The sequence below is a fragment of the Athene noctua genome, chromosome 16 (genome assembly GCF_965140245.1).
Source record: "Athene noctua chromosome 16, bAthNoc1.hap1.1, whole genome shotgun sequence".
Lineage (NCBI taxonomy): Eukaryota > Metazoa > Chordata > Aves > Strigiformes > Strigidae > Athene > Athene noctua.
Window position 1 is genome coordinate 14,102,394 of NC_134052.1, and position 21,576 is coordinate 14,123,969.

Genomic DNA, 21,576 nt, shown 5'->3' on the forward strand with positions numbered 1-21,576 from the left:
TATACTCCCATGCTTGTGCTTTTTGCTTTATTTTACTCCTAAAACACTGACTAGAAATCCTCACGCTGGTGTGCTCCCTGCAGGTGACTTCATACCCAAGTAGGCAAAAGCCATCCATTGCGATTATCAGGGATGAAACGATTCCATATCACCAGAACAAGAAAAGTTGGGGGATAATTGACTGTCACCATGGTTTGATTCTTTTTTTTGACATCATCTGTGAGAGAATATCCAAGTATAACACTCTCATTCATGACAACTATCCCAAGCATGACCCAAACATGTATGGAATAACAAGCAGATGTTAGAGAAGCAAGGATCTGGGTACTGGCTCACAAAATCAGCTGCTGTGATTTATTTGCATGGCGATACACCCCTAAGATACGCGTGTAGTCTGTGCTCTCATTAAGGCTGTGATAGCTGCCACTCCTGCACTTGTTCCAGGCTGCAAAACCCACACAGCGGGAGCAGGAGCATAGGATATGCTGAGTGCTTGCAGTCGTGGATAACAGCATAGGAAAGAGGTTGATTTTCTTGGTTTTGACAAGGATGTCATTATGTATCCTCAGCGGAGAGCATCAGGCTGTGCCAGGGAAAGCACCAAGCCATAAAGGCACTTTCTTTGGATGAATGTCCACCACGTGAGCCCCCACAGCTTGTTCAATGCCCATGGAAGAGAAGATAGGCGAGAGGAGAGACACAAAAAACCATCAAAATCTGGATTAGGGTTACTCAAATGTCAGGAGCATTAGGCACTGTATAAACATTTATTAAATTATTTAGAGAGCTGACAAGCAGCAGAACTGGAGAAAACTAAATATATTGTGATAGGCAATGGGCAATATCCCTTTGGCAAAAACATGTATGAACCAAAATACCAGTAGATAGTGAGAACTATCTGCACTGGTGAATTATTTAACGCATATTTCCAACCTGTCATTTGAAGCTGAAGTATTATTTCCCCTTCAGTAGAATATAGCTGCTGGAGAGGGTGAGGGGGAAATAGTAACAAAAACCTGCACGTTCAAAGGGAAAATCAAAACATTATTCACTGAGTTCTTGTTCAACCAAAAATATTGCCCTAAATAGTGCTATGATAACTAGATCTGAGGAGCAAAGCTGAGGCCAGTAAAGTGGCAGCATACAAATTGACTTTATTCTCGTTTGCAAGCAAAACCGGGTAAATTTAACTAATTTACCTTGTAGCTCAGTGTACCCAATTGCAGAAAACTAAGATGGAAGATTTCCTGAAGGAAAAATGGGGTAAGATTTGATGCTTTGGTTTAATGATGACATGATGGAGGATCACCACTGTTTCTCTGTGACTTCTTCCTTCCTCCCTCACCAGGTACAGGGAGGCAACAACCATCCAGGGCCAAAACCCTTCCATTTTAGCTTCCATATTTCCTTCTTAAATCAGTAGCAGGAGGCTCTAGATTAAGTGAAGTGAGATGTACAAGACCCCAAAATCCATCATCATCAAGTGTTATCCCCATGAGGATTTGGGTGTTTTTTTGTTTGGAGTTAGGGGGTTTTTGGTAACAGGTTTACTCATTCATTTTTCTAAATAAACATTCTTTTATCCTTCAGTTTTATTGAGTGATAAAGCTGAATATCCATGATGTACAACAAGGCATTCTGCAACACAGTTTAAGGTGGCAAACCTTAAAATATTCCCATTTGCCCATTCTTCAGTCCATTATTTCCAGGATTTCCTGAATTTCACAGCTTTTCTCTCTCTTTGGGATTTGGAATCAGGTGAACCATTCAGGTTTGAGACTGGTGTCCAAAGATCAGGAAAGGAGGAAATTTTTTCTTACGAATACTTATAATGAAGAAGGTTCTCTGGCATTTAGCAGGGTAATGAAGAGCTCTGAGGTCCCCAGGGGGTTTGATACATAGGTGTTACCCTTACGTACAGTTACGAATCATAAGCTTTATATCAAACTCTTATGTATGAATCATACCTTTTTGCTATTACTTATGATAAATCTGAAAATACGTCAGGCCACAGGATTGTAATTATGCATAGAAATGAGGTTAAATGATCTCTTCAAGTACCCAGTCAAGCCACCATTATTCAGTGCTCTGACATCTTTGCCAACCCATCATGAGCAAGGGACCTATTTCAGTTGTTCTGCATCAGATGTTGTTTTTTATGAACAAATGTTTTCTCCGTGGAGGGAGATTTATGAATGGGAAGGCTGGTGGAATGTTTTTGTTATAGAGATATGATGGATTTTTTTGTCACTATGCGATTTATTTCCATCTGTTCTGTATCTGATTAAGTCCTGCAGAGTATGTGATTAACTTAACTTCTCAAGATCATTAGCTCCTCTGCGTTATAGTTCATCAATGTGGGACCACACACAGGCTTGAAAATGTTACACATTGGTTATTCTTAATACACTAATCCACACTGACCACTCGTTCTTTCATGATGGTCACGGAGCTAAAGAGAGAAGCAAGTTACCAGGAAAGCATCACTACATTGGAGCAAACACAAAATGCTAATGAAAACAGAGTTTAAGCAGATCTTCCTTCTGATCTCAGTGCTGGAGCTAAATTAAGCCTTTTGGAAGAGTTCATGTCTGGTGTTAGCCAGTTGGAAACGACATTGGAGGCACCCAGCCAGCACAGAGAGAGGGGAGGACCACTAGCCCGTGAGTGGTCCCCGTGCATTACCAGGCTGTACTGAACCAGTCCAGGTTTGCTGTAGGTTGCAGGTGCTTGCACCTTGCGGATGTCCAAGTACAGCGTAGACATGTAGCCCTGTAGCAACACGCGTTTTCTTCTGACAGAAATATCTACCAATACAAACACTGTAATGGCAGCAAGCAGCCGGAGCTCATGCACAAGTCTTTTCAATTGTCCTCTGAGTTGCCTTTTGAGGGGTTTTCCTTCAGTGAATAAGGCCAGTAAATGGATGTGTCAGTAACAGCTGCTCACATGCCGTGCAATTAATTGAGTTCCAGTCTCACTGGCATTAATGGCTGCAGGGCAGTAGCATCATGGGGACAGCACCTAGTCCGGTCACTTGGGAGCATTCATCATCTCCATCTGATAGTTTGTCTTCAGACCTGTGTGCTCTCTTTCTTCACCTAAGCAACAATACCTGCAGTCCCCTATTCCCAGACCCTGTCCAAAACAAGAAAACTAGGACCCCTGCAGAGGTCTAAAAGACACAGGTTTGGCCAATTCGAGCTCCTGTGACTAATGCCAGCTGAGATCAGCAAAACCTGCTGAGTTATTTAATCAGAGATGGATTGGGCAGGATGCGCCGGCGTTTGAGGCTTTTCTTTGTTTTCTTTTCCCCTGAATGACACACATTTGATGTCCTGCTTGTCTCCGTGTTTAGATGAGTCTCACACCCACATCACTGCCCTGATTCGCAGAGGTTTAGCTGTTGTGACTGCCGTCCATCCTCCCCGGCCCCACGCAGGTTCACAGTTTGCCTCTCTAATTCCTAACTGATCGCAACATTTTGACATCAGATACCTGTGCCTGTGAGCAATGTTTCACATCACTGTAACCTTTAATTGAAATGTCTGGGTTTGATATTTAAGACTGAAAAGGCCTCGCTGGGCAGAGTGAAGGGGCTTCTCAGACTCTCTGGTCTACCCTTATGGCTCCTAGAGGGGAACGGGGAGGCTGTTTGGGAGAGAGCAATTCCCACCACCACACTCTGTTACCTTGGATAAGATGTATGGAATCCGTACTCACCTGTAGCTGGATGGAAGAGGTACAGGGCTTATAGTGTGATAACAACCAGAGGGTTTTGTGGTTATTTCTCAGAATACTTTAAAGCAAAAAACACTAGTTGGGTTTTGGTATCTTTTCTCTGGTTATTCATCTAGTTAATTATGAGATACAATGTCCCATCACCTGGTTCTCCATCAGATATTTACACACATGTCGTATACGGGGAGCAGCTGAGGGAACTGGGGGTGTTTAGTCTGGGGAAGAGGAGGCTGAGGGGAGACCTTACCACCCTCTACAGCTCCCTGGGTTTGAGCCTCTTTAGCCTGGTAGAAAGCGACAGGACAAGAGGGAATGGCCTCAAGTTGCGCCAGGGAAAGTTTAGACTAGATGTCAGGAAGCATTTCTTTCCAGAACGGGTTGTTGGGTGTTGGAATGGGCTGCCCAGGGGGGTGGTGGAGTCCCCATCCCTGAAGGGGTTTAAGAGTTGGGTCTATTTAAAGCTTAAGGATATGCTGTAGGTGGGAACTGTCAGTGCTAGGAGAACGGTTGGATTAGATGATCTCCAGGGTCCTTTCCAACCTAGATGATTCTGTGATTCTGTGATACTGTTCCTGGTTACAAGGCAAGGCGAGGGTCGTTTGGGTCCATCAGCTGGGTGGAGTCCCAAGGCAGCATGTTTTGTGTCGTGCTGTGTGGTGGTGCAAGGGGACCCTGCGGGGATGCAGGATCCCACCATACCCGCATGCAGCTGCGCAGTGAGTGCTGCCCATCCACGTCACTGCAGCCTTCGTCCGAGGGTGACGGCTGTGTCACACCACGTCACGCTGTCAGGCCTGCCTAAGATAGCAGCCACCAGAAATAAAACATAACAGGCAAAGCTGCCCGAGTTAAAACTGGCAATGTGTAAAGTTTGAGCTCCGGCTCAAGTACACCGTTACAGCCCCAAATTCACACACAGGCTTACGCACTTGGCCCTGTTCCTATTTATCCAGGATTTGTGTTCCCACACCAGGATGCCCTTACCTGAAAAAGAACAAGCATCCATATCCTGCAGACCAGGCCCCCACTAGTGCTGGATACCCACGCGAGCATTTCAGATTCTAGTTTATTCTCCCACTTCCGTACACTTTTAAATTTCCTCCTGCATATTTAATCTAAATATTTATTAAATTAATCTGAGGGAGGAAAGTTTTACTATTAAAATCTAATGCCAATACACTCTTAGATTAATAATTAAATTAAATTATTAATAAATTAATAGAAGTCCTAAAAAATATCCAGAATTCCCTTCCTAGGCTTCAGTTTTTCAGTTTCCACATTCCTCACTGTACCAGGTACTGGCTAACAAAACCAGTTGTTGCCTTCTTCCATCACTCACAAACACAGACCTCTCTCCTGCCCTGTTGTATCTAAGGAATGGCATTTAGCTGATAACCACGAGATACTTAGCACGGAAATTTAGAAAGCTATGCAAAACGAGGTTTAATTAGATGCTAATTTATTTTCTGGGGGGAAAAAAACCTTTGGATTTTCATCAGATACATCCTGTGAACATCAAACATGAGTGCCATTGCCAAGTGCTCCTTTTGGCCTGCCGCTGACATGTGCCTTGCCCTGTCCTGCTTTGTCTTCCACAGGTTGCCATACCCAGGAATGCAGCATCATGCTTATTAAAGGCTGAAATTATCCACTGGGTGGTTAAAAAAAATGCTAATTCCAGCTACTGAGCGAGATAACTGGTAATTTTGTAAAGTACATTTAGTCAAATAAGATTTTTTGGCAGCCGAATGTTGATGTAGCAGAATGTGCTTTTCTGATTGACATATGCTAACAATACTGCCTCCACAGTCAGGGGGAGGATAATTTACTTTTCATTTCCATTGGAAATGAGGTGAACCAGAATGTGGTAGATTGTTAAATCCCAGCTATGTGGTTTAATTGATTTGTTCAAAACCACAAATCAAACGATACCCTGCATCCTCAGTCCTTTCCGTCATCACTTCCAGGAAACCAGCAAAGACTAATCTCCTCCTGAGATAGTTTTTGAGTCTCTCAACCATTTCCCCAGGCGTGTCCTCAAGGGGTGGCTGGACTGGAGGAGAGTCTCTGCACTGAGAATCCTCCGTGCAGCAGAAAACTAAAAGGCTGACAGCCATTTCATCGCATTTCCCAGCCCGCAGACAGGCCTGCCACGGAGAAATGAAGTACAAGAAAAGCTTAGTTGGTCCAGGTGAGGTTTTGCCAGCTCACCATCGTCCACACTTCTCTCTGCTTTAACCATCCTTCTCACAATCCTGAAGAGGAAGGTGGAAAAATTACTCTCGAGCATCCCAGCTCACTGCTGGAAGGGGCTGTGTCTCTGGAGACGTGGCACTGACAGACACCAGGAGTTTGACTCTGCTGTCACCTCAATTATCAGGGAACATCTCCACAGTGTGTCATAACCCAGGGCTAAAATTATCCCTATATCTTAGCTGCTCCCCACATCCACTCTGAGGGTCTTATTCCTGCTGCCAGGGGATTCCAGCTGCCACTTTGTGGGACACGCCGGTGTGATGCAGCACACGCCGTGAGACTGTGACCGGCGTCTCATGCTTCATTTGCTTTGTGGGATTTTTCTACTTATTTAGAAAAAAACGGCCTGAGGAAAAACAGAATCAGCATGTTCAGAAATCTTTTACAATCGCAGTAAAGGAACATTTTCTCATCAAAACTCTTTCAATGAAAATATTATGAGTAGTTCTGGTTCTTGGTTGCTTTTTTTTTTTTTATTATAAATACTTCCAGTGGAGGTGTTCAACTTGCTACTGTACCTCCAGGAAGAGCCTTTAGCCTAATTTTTTACTTTTAACCCCTTGAGTGCTTCAAGACCTCATAAAGCATCCTCAAACACTCAATAACAGCTCTGTACCCCTTCAAAGCCACGCACTGACCATGGGAACAGTCAGCTGTAGGTTTTGCTGGCAGCAAAGGTGACCTGAAAACGCCTGTAACAGATGCAGTATTTCCCCTCCTCCCCTTCAGATACATAGAAGATAAAAGTCTGGGCTTGTAGGAGGGATTGAAAAACCATCTTCTTCCAAAGTGGCCTTTGAGTCTGTTCGTCCAGAAGTCACCTTGGAGCACAAAAGAATAAACCTTCTCAAACTTCTGATTTACAGGACACATTTAAGCCCTCTGGGGAAACCCAAGGTGAAGTTTTATGCTCATCTTCTCCATCACCGTTGCGAGCGAGCTGATGTCTGCTTTTAGTGGTAACCCAGGGAAACCACGGCAGCCCAATAATTGGAGGCACGAACTGGCAAAAGCAAATCACATCATCATGAAGCTCAGCAGAGCTGGGGGAGCAGTTTTCCATACAGAAGATTTAGGAAGCGTCGCAAGCCCAAGAACTGGCTTCTGCTTTTGTGTCACTTGATTTTTCTGGTCCCTCCCCCCCATGTCTCTCCCACGCTCCTGTTTGGAAGGAAGAAGAAAACTCACATCATGCTGAATTCTCTAGTCTCACGCAAAGTCTGATTTCTGTTGAGCTGACTGAGAGAGGCTGATAGCTGCTTTTTTTTTCCCTTCCAGAAGTGTGACTTCATTTACATAAATTTCCATTTGTCTCTCATGAGCTTGTGAAGCCCCGTCCCTGCATTTGCTGTGTCTTCTGTGTCCTGCAAAAACCCTGTGTGATTTTTAATGCTTCATGTTCTGGCTGGAATTAAAATCACCTTTGGCAATAGAGGGATAAGAGAAAGCTGGGGTGAAAAGTGCATCATCATTAGCGAGCCAGGAAGGTTTGGTGCCTGGGCAGGGCAGGACCCCCATAGCCACCAAGATGGGGCTGGGAAGGTCAGCGTCACCCCCTTGGGGGACTGTGAAGGTGTGGTACCTCTGAGGACTGGGTGACTCAGAGCGGGAGTCTCTGCCCCATCTTCCCATCCATCCGATGAGAGATATCTCAGGGATGCCCTCATGGCGATGGGGTCCAGGCAGAGATTTCTGCTGGGAGCTCACCCTCAGACAGCACCCACATTGTCACCGTCCTGCGCAGCACAGCCAGAGAAGAGCGATTCGGGTCTCTGAGTGTTACTGCTCAGGTGGTACTGGACGGGAAGGTTGTTATTCTGTACAAGAGATGATTTGGCCCTGAGGACTAATCCCATCCCACAGATGCTGCCAGTCTGGTGCTTGAATGGCTTTTAGGACAGCACTGATTACAGGAGCATCAGCAGCGTGGAAGTGGGTTAGTGTTTCATTCTCTCCTGCCAGTGGCAAACATTGTGGTCTTTTCTTTTCTTTTCTTTTCTTTTCTTTTCTTTTCTTTTCTTTTCTTTTCTTTTCTTTTCTTTTCTTTTCTTTTCTTTTCTTTTCTTTTCTTTTCTTTTCTTTTCTTTTCTTTTCTTTTCTTTTCTTTTCTTTTCTTTTCTTTTCTTTTCTTTTCTTTTCTTTTCTTTTCTTTTCTTTTCTTTTCTTCATGAGGATTTAAGATGCAGTCACAGGGTCTATGGTGCTGGGGTTTTTTTACACTAGAGAGCAGCCAGGGCTAAGCCTTTCCATGCACAGCTTTGTGCTTCCGCACCCGGCTCATGCTGCACGTCAATGTCCATCGTGATGGGTTTACACTGATAAAAACACATCAGTTTTAACAAGAGGAGGATCAGACTGAACCATGCTTGGTGATAGCAGAGATGAGGCCAGACCTCTTTGCTTGTGCATCCAAACAACCCTGAATTAGTTTAGATCCAGTATCACACAAGCTGTCCTTTCCACGCTAAGCCAAAATAAAGCCCAAGACTTCATGTCAAAAATTAACATGGAGACTGTCTAAATCCTCCTTCCCCAGGACAGAGCGATCTGTAAAGATATCTAAGGACCTAAAGGCTCCCATAGGTGTGCCCTGACAGCCGTAGCCACTTTAGACCCGGTGATATTAGGAGTTTCAGGGCTGTAAAAAATCCCATTAAACACCTCTACCAGTCTTCCTGCTCTCTAAGATCTTTGAATATATAGACCTGGGAGCCCAGACCAGCTCCTCTTGAAGCAGGTGGGAAACTTTCCACTGGCTTTGAAGAGGTGTTTGTGGCACCAGCTCCAGCAGTGTGCGAAGTCACCTGTAAATAAAGTGCCACTGCACCGACATGCACAGTGTGCTGGGGTCTGGACTCGCACAACCCAGAAAGCAGCTGGCCAGAAAGAACACCGAATACAGAGAGTTTGCGGGAGGGGGATTAGCTTTCCTAGCCTCGACGGTCCTCGAGAGTTCGTGTTTGCAAATAATTCTTTCCACAAATTAAAACCTTCTGCTTCTGGGGAAAATATTGACTTTATATTTTTTAAGTATATGAGAATTCTGGGATAAATCAAGACACGGGGGAAAAAAAAAATAAATCTTTAAATATAGCCTTTCATAGAAAGCATGCAATTTTCACACTTTTACCATAACAATTCATAAAAGGGAAAGTCAGTGCTATTCTAGACAATTTCCCAAGTTCTTTAAAGACTTTGCAATACAATTATGGAATGAATCGAGGCTTTAAAGAAAGCTCAGAGAAGACTTTTTGAGTTCTGCGCAATTATATTAGGCAAGACTAATTTATAGCTAGAGTGAAGTTTTTGAATGAAAGCCAATAAACTCTGAAGCTCAGGTGACAGAGTGAAGCAGTTCCAGAGTCAAGTGTTTCCTTTTGCTGATGTGCAAACGTTGTTCAGCAGCAGGCAACAAGGGCATTCAGCAGCTAAAGCCATGGAAATGAGAGTGGGGGAACAACGGGGCTCATTTCTTAATCTGACCCAGTAAATCTGAGCAGGTCGTTTCACCCCTGTATGTGCCAGCTGCATCATGAAGGTTAAATAAATGAAGTAGGTTCATTACAGGCACAAATTACTCTCTCAGTGAAACTGTGTTGTTCTGCACCAGCTGAGAACTTGGACCCTACTGCTTAATGATCTTTCTTAGCATCTCAAGACGTCTCCAAAAGATAACTCTTCTTTATATGCAGTAGCCGGTGGGATCTTTTAGAAGCTTAGAAAACTGCTATAGATTTAACAAAAGAGGCCATTAACAGCTTGCAACGGTGGGGTATATCTAGGAATTTTTTTCAGTCCGCAGAGGAGCTCTATTATTATTACCAGCATAAACGAGAGATGTTCTCACCATGTGGGTTGCGAGAGACGAAACCCAGCTGGTACTTTTGCTAAACACATTGAGCTCTGGAGCGCAAAGCTGTACAGAGACTTGATCCATCTAAAGAAAACTTTGGCAACAACAACGCTGCCTGTCTTCACCAAAAGAGGAGTTGCATCTTTCTCAGATTTATTGAACAAAGAAACTTAAGTGCTTCTGATTGCCAGTGCACCTGTTCCCCATATGCTTTATGAGCTTCTTCTTTCTTTCTTTTATGGATCCTCTGTAGCATCTTGTGGGTGTGGTTGGATTCTGTCTCCATCTTTCCATTCATCTCTGGCAGCTCTGAATCCCGCCAGAGCAAAGAGGCCACACATCTGCGCTAGATACTGGGTGTACAGCAAATACTTGTACGCTGAGGTGATGGTCCCGGGTGGGTGGGTGGGTGGGAGGGGAGGTCTCCATCCCAGCACCCCTTTGGAGATGAGGCTTCCCTGGTTTGGCAGTCTGCAGAGGGATGTGAGGTTGGATTGGGCTGCTGGGTTACTTCTGCGTTTTAGGGCACTGGGGTGTAAGATATGTGGCTATCTGAGGACAAAGTTAGCATGTCTTGTAACTCTACCACAGGGCAAAGATCCCTACTGGTTTTAGTAGTTTTATCTTTTTGTTGTTTTAGCACTTTTAATAAAATTGCTTCCACGGTGATTTGCAGCACACAATTAAATTCTTGTTAAAGTTTTGAAATTTTTAAAATTTAAGGGGCTTCTGGTTTGTCCCACATTCATCTCGGTGATGTGCTGACCCTCCTCCTGAGCTGTACAGTGGAGAGGACAAGCCCCAGGGGCACCCAGCCCCTCCATGCTGCTCTCATGGCAGCTTGCCACCCCACCATGGCCAAGACATGCAAGCAAATCCTACGCATGCCTCTATTTCCCTAGGCTGCTCTTTGGTAAGCTCAGCTCCAGCGGGGTTTCTAGACAGCCCACAAGGCCCTCACAAAGCCTTCCTGCATTTATTTGACACAAACAGTGACTTCCACTTGATTCAATCACTGCTTAATTTGATCCTCCATTTAATTTTATCAAAACTGTAGTAATCAAATAATTTGTACTAAAACCATTACAACTTCCACTTGTTTATTCTGATCAATTTTAATCCTTTAAGGCACAAGGTTTATTGGATAATTTGGTTATGAGATAACAAAATGCTGTCATTAAATCGACAAGGAAAGGGCAGAACACAAAAAATAAAGTTAAAAAGATCTCAAGGAGTGCTCATAATAAAGAAAAAATACAATAACATACTGGTATTTAGAAGTCACGCTACGGACAATGAAAGGTAAGAAGCATCCTGCTGTTCACGAGATGAAAAGATCAATGGTATGTTTCGGTCAAGACATTTCTGGCAATGAACTGCACTGAAAACAACATAATTGGATGCGAATGAATTTGCCTTTTTTGAGTGTTGACCCATGTGAATGAATGTATGTCAGTGGTGGTTGAGTTTTCCCTCCGTGCAATAAGCCTTCAAAAGCCCAAGCCAGCACTGTAAAAAGAGGGAAAAGATTTCCACTGCAGGCTGTTTCTCTGTTGCTTTGAGAAATAAAACACAATCTCCTGCTCCGCCGATCCATCTCATCCCTTGACCGTGACACATCTCTCCCCTCCGCAGGTCAACACTTTCATCTCCTTCGTGTTCCCCATGGTCGTCATTTCTGTGCTCAACACCATCATCGCCAACCAGCTCATGGTCATGTTCAGGCAGGCTGCCCAGGAAAACCAGGTCTGCACCATCGGCGGGCAGCAGACGATGCTCAGCATGTCCATGGAGCCCAGCCGCGTGCAAGCCCTGAAGCACGGCGTGAGGGTCCTACGTAAGTATTCCCGTGTTTTGGCATGGAACTGCCTAGAGGTGTCTAAGTAAATACAATCTGAAGAGTAATAGGTTGAAATTGGTAAACGTTTTTCACTCAAAACATACTTTAAATTAAAATTATCTCTTTTTTCGAAATGCAAATTGACTTCAAACACTTTGACATTTGCCAAAATTGTCCAGTTCTTGTCTCAAAGCTCCAGACTTTGGAAAATAAATTTGTTTGTTCTCTTGGTCTCTCTTCTTCTTGATCTATTTCTTGCTGAGTCACTAACAGTTTTGTAGGGAATTTTATCCTCTATTTCCCACCATCATCTTTTTCTCCCACTTTTCTGAGTCCTAAGCTTCCCTTAAGGGATTTTTTTTTTAAAAAATCTTATAGGGAAAGGAAACTAGAGAGAGATTTAAGTATTATTTAATTAATTGTGCACAATGGGAGAGAAGTTGAGGAAAAAAAAATTCACATTTAAATATATTTCCTATTCAGCAAAACAGAAACAACTCGATAACATCAAGCTTCCCTGCTTGTTTTGACCCAGCTAATCACAATATTTTAAAAAAAGACATTTTTTTCCCCAAGACAATTTAGTATGTAGCAGAAATTTAAAAAAAAAAAAAACAAAAAAAAAACAACCACCAAAACCCAACAACTAAATTTTGCGGCCCTTTGAGGGCTGCGTATCTAAGCATATTTCAGACAAATTCTCAAGCCCTGTTATGGAAAATATCTTTGTCTATATTTCACACTCAATAAAGGGTTTACGTTTGCATGTCTCAAACAATACTGGTAGCTGGGAGGACAAGTGGCTATTTATGACCTGCTCAGGGGGGTATTCATACCTTCACAGAGAAACAAGACAGAACTGTGATCTCCATGGATGAAGACAGAAAGAGATTCAATTCCGGTTTTATTGTCCCAAACTACCACATTTAGGGTAATCGCAAATAATCCTTTTTTTTTTTTTTTTTTTTCCTTTGCTTGTTGATATGTAAAGCTAAAGAACAGACCTGCTCACACACAGAGACTCTCTGAAAAAGCAAAACTAGCCCAGCATCTTAATGATGTTTCAACAACAACTTAAGCCTTGTGTATATCGCTCTATTCCTTTTCTTTTTCTGCAGAGCTTTGGTTCAGGCAAAGGTTAAATAAAAGATACTGCACCCAGCAATTGAGCCGTACTGCAAAATACTGGATGGCTTAATTAAATAAACTGAGGAAAAGACTAAAGAATCTGGTAGCTTAAACTGACAGATGATAAAGCAAAAGCTGTTCAAAAACAGTACCTAAAAAAAAATCTAACAAATATGGCGATACTGGTTTTAAACTGTGAGAGTCCTCCTGCACGTTAGGGAGAGTTTGTTAGCAGCAAGCTTTCTGACTTTTCATGGCAAAGCTTTTGGTCGCTGAAGTGCTTTGGCCAAGGCCCCATTTTCAACAAGAAATCCCTAGAGGAGGCACCAAGAACCTACATGGGATTTTTCCAGCTGTTTTTTTAGCCAGGGATGTGTCCCTCAGCGTGCCCATGCCCTAGGCAAGCCACCACCTGCATCCCAGCTTCAAACACCACGCGGGGAAATCCCAGCTGAGAAAAAGGAGAGAAAAATCTGGAAGATATTAAATTCCCCATAATCACCTTGTTGGGACTCCACGGGGGGGTAAGGAGTGAGCCTTGCTTCAGCACTGAGCCTGCAAGGATGGGGCCATGCATGTCCCTTGGTTCCCTGCTATCTTTTTCTGTTTCCTAACGCTTCTGCCCACTGCCATTAAGTGAGAAGCCGCCTTTTCTCACTTGCACTACAACATCTCACACCTCTCTCTCTCCTTTTAGTATTGTATACTCTTTAGTAACATCAGGAAGAGAAGAGTTCTTCATGAATAATAAGAGAGAGACCTAAATTTACACTTGCCATTCCCCGGGCATTGCTTGGTGGTGGTGGAAGAGCACCCCGCACCGACATCTGCTCGGAGGCACTAAAAAACAGCCCTTCTTTCTCTGAACAATAAGCTTAATTTTCTTCTTCTACAGGCAATTTTTTTTTTGTTTTTTTTTGTTTTTTTTGCTTTTGCAATGCACTGCAAAAGCTGAGAAAAGTTAACAAAAGTGAGGGAGCCCGAAACGGTGCAAAAGTGGGTCAGAAATGGCACAGAATGGGCAGCAGCGCACAGATACTACGTGTAGCTCTGCAGCACCACCCCACAGCAGGACTGAGCTCCTTGCCCTGCTGGGAAGGCAATGAGAGAGCAGCCGCTTGCTCCTTTTCTGGACTGGGGAAGATCCAGGAAATAAGAAATCCATCATCAGTTTTGTCTGTGATTCACCACATCGTGCAGAAAGGCTTTTTTATCTAGCAAGTCTGAGTGAAATCTGCTTCGTTTCATTTTTCGGATGCACTTGATTACTGGAGGTGCTTGATTCACATTTACTTTTGTCACCTGTTCCTCACAACTTTTTTTTTTTTTTTTTTTTTTTTTTTTTTAAATAAACCAGGCCTCTGAGCTGTCTGAAAAGTATCAAAAAATAAGCAAGGATGCACATGATTTTTTCCTGGGATCCATGGCAGCCAAAACCATGTACACAGTCTAGGCTGGTTTATGGAAGAGGATGGGAAAACAAAAATGATACTTGCCCACACTAATAAAACTGTTGGCAAAAAATCAGAGCTTCGTGGGGGTCAGAGTATTTTCCATTTCCAAAAGTGAACTTTGGCCTGAAGTACAGAGAGCTTGATTTTGGTTTAACAGTGAAATGTTTCAGAACTTGTAAAGCTAATGCTCAGAAAATAAATTTTTGCAGTTCATGGTGTGCAGAGCTGCTGGATGAGATCAGAGCAGCCAACACCTCCCTTCCTTCCCGCAGATCTACTGAGCTTATGTATTTATTTACACTGAAATAGGAGCTAAAAGTGGTCAGGCTAACAGCTTCATTCAAAAAATCCACATCATTTTCCTCCTCTTTGGTAGCATTTATGTATTTTTCTTGGCTCTGTCTGACTTCGGTCATGTACAAAATAATCAGGGAGATCGGGATCAAGGAATGTGTCAGCCCTGCTGCCTGGGAGTCACCTTATTAATTCATTAAGCATGTGATTTCTGATTGTAATTCCCTCTCTGCTGCCAGCGTTCACCAGGTGTGAGGATCCAAATTCAGAGTGCTCGAGGCACTGGCATCTTCCCAGCTTTTTTGCGAGGATAACAGGGCCACATCTGCATCAGTGCTGCTGTTAAAAATACCTCCTGCCAAGAGATTTCATACCCTCCTTCATCCATCCAATATTCCATCCATTTCCCCAGTTATAAGCCACCTCTTTTTTTTTTTTTTTTTTGTTATTATTCTTTGGCTGAATCTCTTGGGCGCTATTCTGGAAGCTGAGTCTCTTGGGCGCTGTGTGATGCTTCACAGAAGGGTGAAGCTTCTCCGAATGCATAGCCTGATATGCCAATCATTTGATAACATCCTAAATAGATCTTAAACATGCACATACACACACCCCCCCTTCAGAATAAGCAGCCTTCAGCAGGTAAAACCTCACATACAGCACCCAGACCATTACATACTGTATCCAGACATAGGCAGGAGAAATCTCCTCCACCTCAGTCTCACGTTTCCAAACAGCTGCTCAAAAATCAGGGGATATTTGAGCTTGGCTCAGGCTGAAAGCACTGTTTGGCCAAAATGTCTTCTAGAAAGGGGACAGTTTTGTGACACCAGCCCTCTGAGCAGCCCTCAACACGTCCCCGACTGCCTGTCAGGATGAGTTCCCACCATGGATGGGAGTAAGGAGTTATTGAATGACACATCTGAGCTCTGATAACAATGTTGAGACAAATCGATGAACATCAAGGGGAGGCCTTTTGTGTCCCTGGGTGGACTTTGGCTAAGCCTGTTAAAACATAATCAGTTCCAGGTAGCATTTGCTCCGTTACAGAAGTTTCTTAGTGAAAGCAATTATAAAGCACTTAGAGAGGTTTAACTAATTAAAAGAATATCCTCCAGTGTCCCACAGCTGCCTGGATGATGCCTTGAGAAGTTGCTCTTTAGGAGATGAAGTCTCCTATGTTTTTTACTGAACATCTAAGAATTTTTAAATTATTATTTTGGGATCTCTGCATTTCTTCAAGTAATACTAGACAAAGGCCAAGTATTAATGAAGTATCCACGTGGCCTGCATTTCATTAATTTGTGCACTAATAACTTCTGAAGAGTTCATTCATTTCTCCCCATCAGTGTTCCAAGTCTGAGCTTTCCGTTTCAGGAGGAGAATATTGCTATGAGATTTAGTGTAACCACCCCACAAACAGGAATAACAAATAGCTAATAAGATAATACTTTGCAACCACAATACACAGTAGATCACCAGTCTGAAAATCTGCTCCTTAAACAGTCACATTTCATAATTCCTGTATTCTAAGGAAATCAGATTTGTCTGTGAATCGTTTCTTTTGCAAGAAAGGGACTAAATCCATGGCAGTTGGTATTCCTAATAAAAAGTCTGAGCAGCTCCAAGTGGAGTTCAGCAAAACCCCCGTGACATTAAGTGTGAGTGGAAGCCGAGTTTAACAGCTGAAGTGTCACACTGAAATTCAGGAGGATAAATTAGCTATATAACAGTTGTATATATTTCCCAGAGTTGTTTATACGTGTAGGTTTACTTTACAGCCTGCCAAGTGACATAAAGAGAGCAGTATCAGAGCGCTCTATAAACACCCTCAGAGGAGCAGAAAGGGATGATGGCTGCACCTCTTGGGACAGGGAGACTCTTTTTTCTTGTCTCTCAAGATGCTGTCACTCTGCTGTCACTGCAGCTCGGGCTGGCGAAGCCTTTCTGCTGGGATTCAGGCTCATGACTGCATCTCTGAAGACAACTCAAGGGTTGGTCATGCCCAGCAAGCAGATTTTCCAGGTGTTAAACCCTGTCAGTGTGAGTGTTTAAAAAAGCTAACTGATGGGTTTTCAAACATAAAGTCTGGCCAGGGATTTAGTCACTGCAGAAGCATGTGGTAAATACAGGCCCAGGCAAGCAGAAACTGTTCCAGGAGGAACAAAGGACACGTGAAATTCAAAGTTGGAGGGGAAAGAAAGGGGCTGCAGAGGATGCCAGTTTGGGTGATACCTGATTTTACCAAATAGAAAAAGCCTTGAACCTGGTGACGAGAAGATGGGAGCCTTTATTTATCCTTTAAAGGGAAAATTTTCTTTCTTTCTTCCTCCTCCTCCAAACACCTGGACTCCCTAGAGGGAATGGCACGAATGAAGTTTAAATGGAATCAAGCAACTTTTTCTTTAATTTTCAAAAAAATAATTACCTTAGAAGGAAACTGGGGAAGAAACCCCCGTTTGCACTGAGTCAGCAGTGACGTGCTGCTTGTTGGAGCCTGTTCACGGGCTAGCTTCAACCCTCATTTTCTGCCTTGCTCCTTCTGGATGAAACCAATGCCAATGGGTGATTTAATCACCAGCATGAGTAGGGGCAGGAATTCACATCCATTTTCATATCTGTCAGCTGAAGCCATTGAAAATCAGAACTGGAGAATATAGTCTGAGTAAAAATACATTGGTTTTGCATGCCAAAAGGTTTTTCTATTCACTCTACTGTCTCACTGCCATTAACAAAGAAGTATTTAGGAGAACATGGCTCCTTTCAAGCAAGATATCATCTCCTACCCCTTAATCCAAAAAAAGAGACAATCCTCCCACAGTAGTAAAAAAAAGAAGGAAAATTATACAGAAAGATAAAAAGCAGATTTCTGGCTGCTAGGAATGGAAATTAAGGAATCAAATCTAATGTTTACACTGCTCAGTAATATGTGCAAGAGCACATGGGGATTGTATCCCAACCCCTGTGTGTTTTCAGTCTAAAGGAGCTCGGGGCTCCCTAAGTCCATTGCTATTCCCAGTTTCTCTTCCTTTGCTCTCCTGAGTGCTACTGGTGCATAGTGGTGGTCCCCAATCTCCACTGGCTGTTATTGACTTTTATGGAAATCCTGCAGCCTTGTGACCCAAATACCAGCAGAAGCAGTTTTAATTTTACTAGGCTCATACGCACCCTTGCAGCTCCCGTAAACCCTAGTTTGGGACCCGCTGGTATAAATATTGCCTACAACCTGTCAGGTAGTGCATCATGTTAATAGAAACAGTGCCTCGAGGTTTAATGAGTGCCAGCTACAGCTACACTTGGCCCAGCTTTTACCATCTCTCATATCAAATAATGGCATGGTGACACTTGCTCCCCTTTGTGAGAGAATCTCTTGTAAATGGCATCAACCAAATAAGTGTATAAAACCCAGGAGCTTTGAATACACAAAAACTGTTTCTCCAGAAATCGGCATTAATGCAAATCCCTGACGTAAGCCCCATAACACTGTCATATATGTTATTGTTAGCAACTGGAGGGTGCGTTCCTTGGGCATCATTGGAGACACCTGGCTGCTGATGAGCTGAAACAGAAAAGGCTGAGAGATGTTGTTCAGATGGGTCAGTACATACCCAAACGGCTCTTGCCTTTGCTCAGAAATTATAACATGTTGCTCCCCAGCTGTGTTTCAGTTTCCCTTGAAATGCAGAGGAAAAGAAATAAATTGGCCAAAATAATCTGAACAAAACTGTCAAGGAAGGATGGATCCGAGCTTCTCTGGAAGTGTGAGCAGCAGCCAAGGTGGTTTGAAGAGGGAGTCAGAGAGGAACCTGGGGGTGTTGATTGACAGCCGGCTGAATATGAGCCAGCAGTGTGCTCAGGTGGCCACGAAGGCCAATGGCATCCTGGCTTGTGTCAGCAATAGCGTGGCCAGCAGGGACAGGGAAGGGATCTTGCCCCTGTACTTGGCGCTGGTGAGGCTGCACCTTGATTACTGTGTTCAGTTTTGGCCCCTCACTACAAAAAGGACGTAGAGTTACTCGAGCATGTCCAGAGAAGGGCTACGAAGCTGGTGCAGGGTCTGGAACACATGTCCTGTGAGGAGCGGCTGAGGGAACTGGGGGTGTTTAGTCTGGGGAAGAGGAGGCTGAGGGGAGACCTTACCACCCTCTACAGCTCCCTGACAGGAGGGTGCAGAGAGCTGGGTTTGAGCCTCTCTAGCCTGGTAGAAAGCGACAGGACAAGAGGGAATGGCCTCAAGTTGTGCCAGGGAAAGTTTAGACTAGATATTAGGAAGCATTTCTTTCCAGAACGGGTTGTTGGGCGTTGGAATGGGCTGCCCAGGGAGGTGGTGGAGTCCCCATCCCTGGGGGTGTTCAAGAGTCGGATCGATTTGGAGCTTAAGGATATGCTGTAGGTGGGAACTGCGCTAGGAGAACGGTTGGACTAGATGATCTCCAGGGTCCTTTCCAACCTAGATGATTCTGTGATTCTTTTCTCCCTCTCCTGAAGAGAAAGGAAAGGATGGAGGGATACCCTCGCCAAGGGCCACCCCAGAGCCACAGGACTGTGACTTAGTGTGACCCCAGAGAGGATAGAAAAGATAAAATGAGGAGGAAAATGCTTGTACTGCAGCAGATCCCTGGGGTCCCCTCTGAGCTGGCAGCAGTGGCACGTTACCCATCACTGTCCCAGTGCCCTGAGTCACTCCAAGCCTCAGAAGAGGGACAGGGGGGGCTGTAAATCCCTCCCGAGCATGGTTCTTGTGCTCAGTGAAACCAGCCACTGAGCACTCGCTGTGGTCTTTTTACACATGATATATTGCTTCGTGCCCATGCTAACCCAACGTGAGTTTTTCGAGACGTTGGCCCTGGAGAAGGGCTGTCTCCCAGCCTCAGGCACAGGATACACACAAGGTAAAATAAAATACTCAGTGACATCTAATATAATTTAACTTCCAGGATTGCTTCCACATCCAGTTTAGTCTGAAAATCAAGACTGGCACACTTTAAATCTTCTTTTGCACAATGAAAAAGATGTCACTCAAAATTTATGTTTCCCTCTGCAGGACTTCCTGCGCGATAAACAAACAAGTGCTCGTCCTCTGCCACTCCTCCTCCCTCTCTCCCCTTCTTCCTTGGGATGCAGCTCAAACAGGCAGAGAATGCAGCCCTTGTAAGACAAAATAGAAAGGCACAGGGTGTAAGAATTCAGGTTTTAATACATGTTTAAATTAAGAGTTTGATTTAGAAGGGAAATGGAGACACGGCTTCGTGGAAGGATCATTCCCCGGCATCCCTGGCACACCGGGGTGGGCTTGCTCGCGTCCCCTCTCCTCAGCCCTGGGATGATCTGCAGGTTTCAATCTGTTCAAATGTGGGAAATATCAGAAATTCATGGAGCAGCTCCGCTCCTATTAAATCTGCATTGAATTAATTAGAAGTGAGGGATGGGTCTGGTTTATTTTTAGTTCAACAAATGGAGGCAGGAAATCTCCAACCTCACAAACACCATCCTGGACAGTCACCCCCATCACGGGTTGGGTCAAATCCTTCCCCTGCAGTGCTCAGCTCCGGGCTGACCTGTTCTATCTTCCCACCCCAAAGAAACCCCTGTGTGAAGCCTTTGATGATGTAGAACATGTCCTCGATGCTGATAATAATAACAACAAAATTTAATTTTGTCAGCCACTTTGACCAGCATTTATTTTATAATTTATCCATTCTGATAAGCATCTGCTCACAGAGGCACAAGACAGCAGCAAAAGACACCAGGTATCTGGGAAAAAAGAACACTTGTATTCTGTATTAGACAAAATTTAACATATTCCTGCATTTCGTATTCATCCCTGGAATGCAGGATTATGTTAAATTTTGTCCATGACCCAATGGGACGGGATTGCCACCCTAAATCTGCTTGATCTCTTGTATGATAAAATTGGAACATACGGATTAAGGGTGACAAATACAGGTCGGGGTCTCCTAATCTGCGTGGCAGAGGCTGGCAGCACAGAGCTGCACAGCGTGCTACCCAGCTGGGTTTTCCAAATCAGACCATAAGTGTCTCCAATGCACTTAGCTATGTGTTTAATAGAGTTTTAATTGCAGAGTGATTGCATGTGATATTACAGAATTACCACAGATTACTTAATTGACTATTCGTTTGCTGAGGTTAAGCACATATTTCTCTCAATATGAGTTTTTGCTGCTATAGATCCTTGCCTCCATATTATTTGACACAGCACTGTCTGAGCCACAGAAGCAGATATTCTTTACCAGGAGAAAACCACTTTCATTTAACCTGTTGCTAAATTTAAGAGCCGTATGTGTGAGACTCTTAAAATTGGCTGTAAAAATAATCCAGATCCTGCCATTCTCAAAGAGCTGCATGCAGGGGTAAGCAGCTGGGAAGTGCCAATGCATGAAGGTTTCTGCAAAAATGATGATGTTCACAAATGAACTTGTGTTGGGAGCCATTTGGGAAGCTGCTTTCACAGCCAGAAAATCCAGCTAATCCTGTACAGGCACTGGGAAAGCAGATGGACTGTGATGTTGGCTCATTCCTGTTGGCCCAATGCTGATGGATGGAGGGGGAGAGGCTGGAGAGCATCGCTTCTCCTGTGGCCCCTGGGAGGGATCTCCTGCAGAGTCACGGGTGGATGGCTTCCTCCAGGGCAAACCAAAGGTCCATCCAACAGAAATTCATTCCCGGAGGTGGCCAAAAGCAGGTGTTCCGAAATGTGAAAGAGCAAGGCAGGCCTCCAGCACCTCCTCCGAGCTTCCTGGGGGACCTCCCCACTTCTCCTGTGCCATGTGTCACGTAGGGGCTGTCCCCATCAAAGTTTCATCAAAGCTCCTCGGAACGGGGTCAGCCACAGGTCAAATTCATTCACTTGATGGTGTCTGAAGAGCTGCAGGCCGTCTAGTGACGAGTTACATCTGTGATCACAATGACCAGGTAGCAGCCAAAAATATCCAGATTGAAATAGTGAATTCACTTGGACAAGAGAATAAAAACAGACTCTCTAGCCTTCTTTC

The 21,576-nt window shown here is 44.0% G+C and overlaps 1 protein-coding gene across 1 annotated transcript in view; it reads left to right on the forward strand.

Annotated features, from left to right (window-relative positions):
* NTSR1 (neurotensin receptor 1) overlaps positions 1-21,576 on the forward strand; it is a 60,672-nt gene that overhangs the window by 34,151 nt on the left and 4,945 nt on the right. The window contains exon 2 of the mRNA XM_074920085.1: positions 11,486-11,687. Coding sequence (XP_074776186.1) covers positions 11,486-11,687 — 202 coding nt within the window. The remainder of the gene's footprint in view (positions 1-11,485; positions 11,688-21,576) is intronic.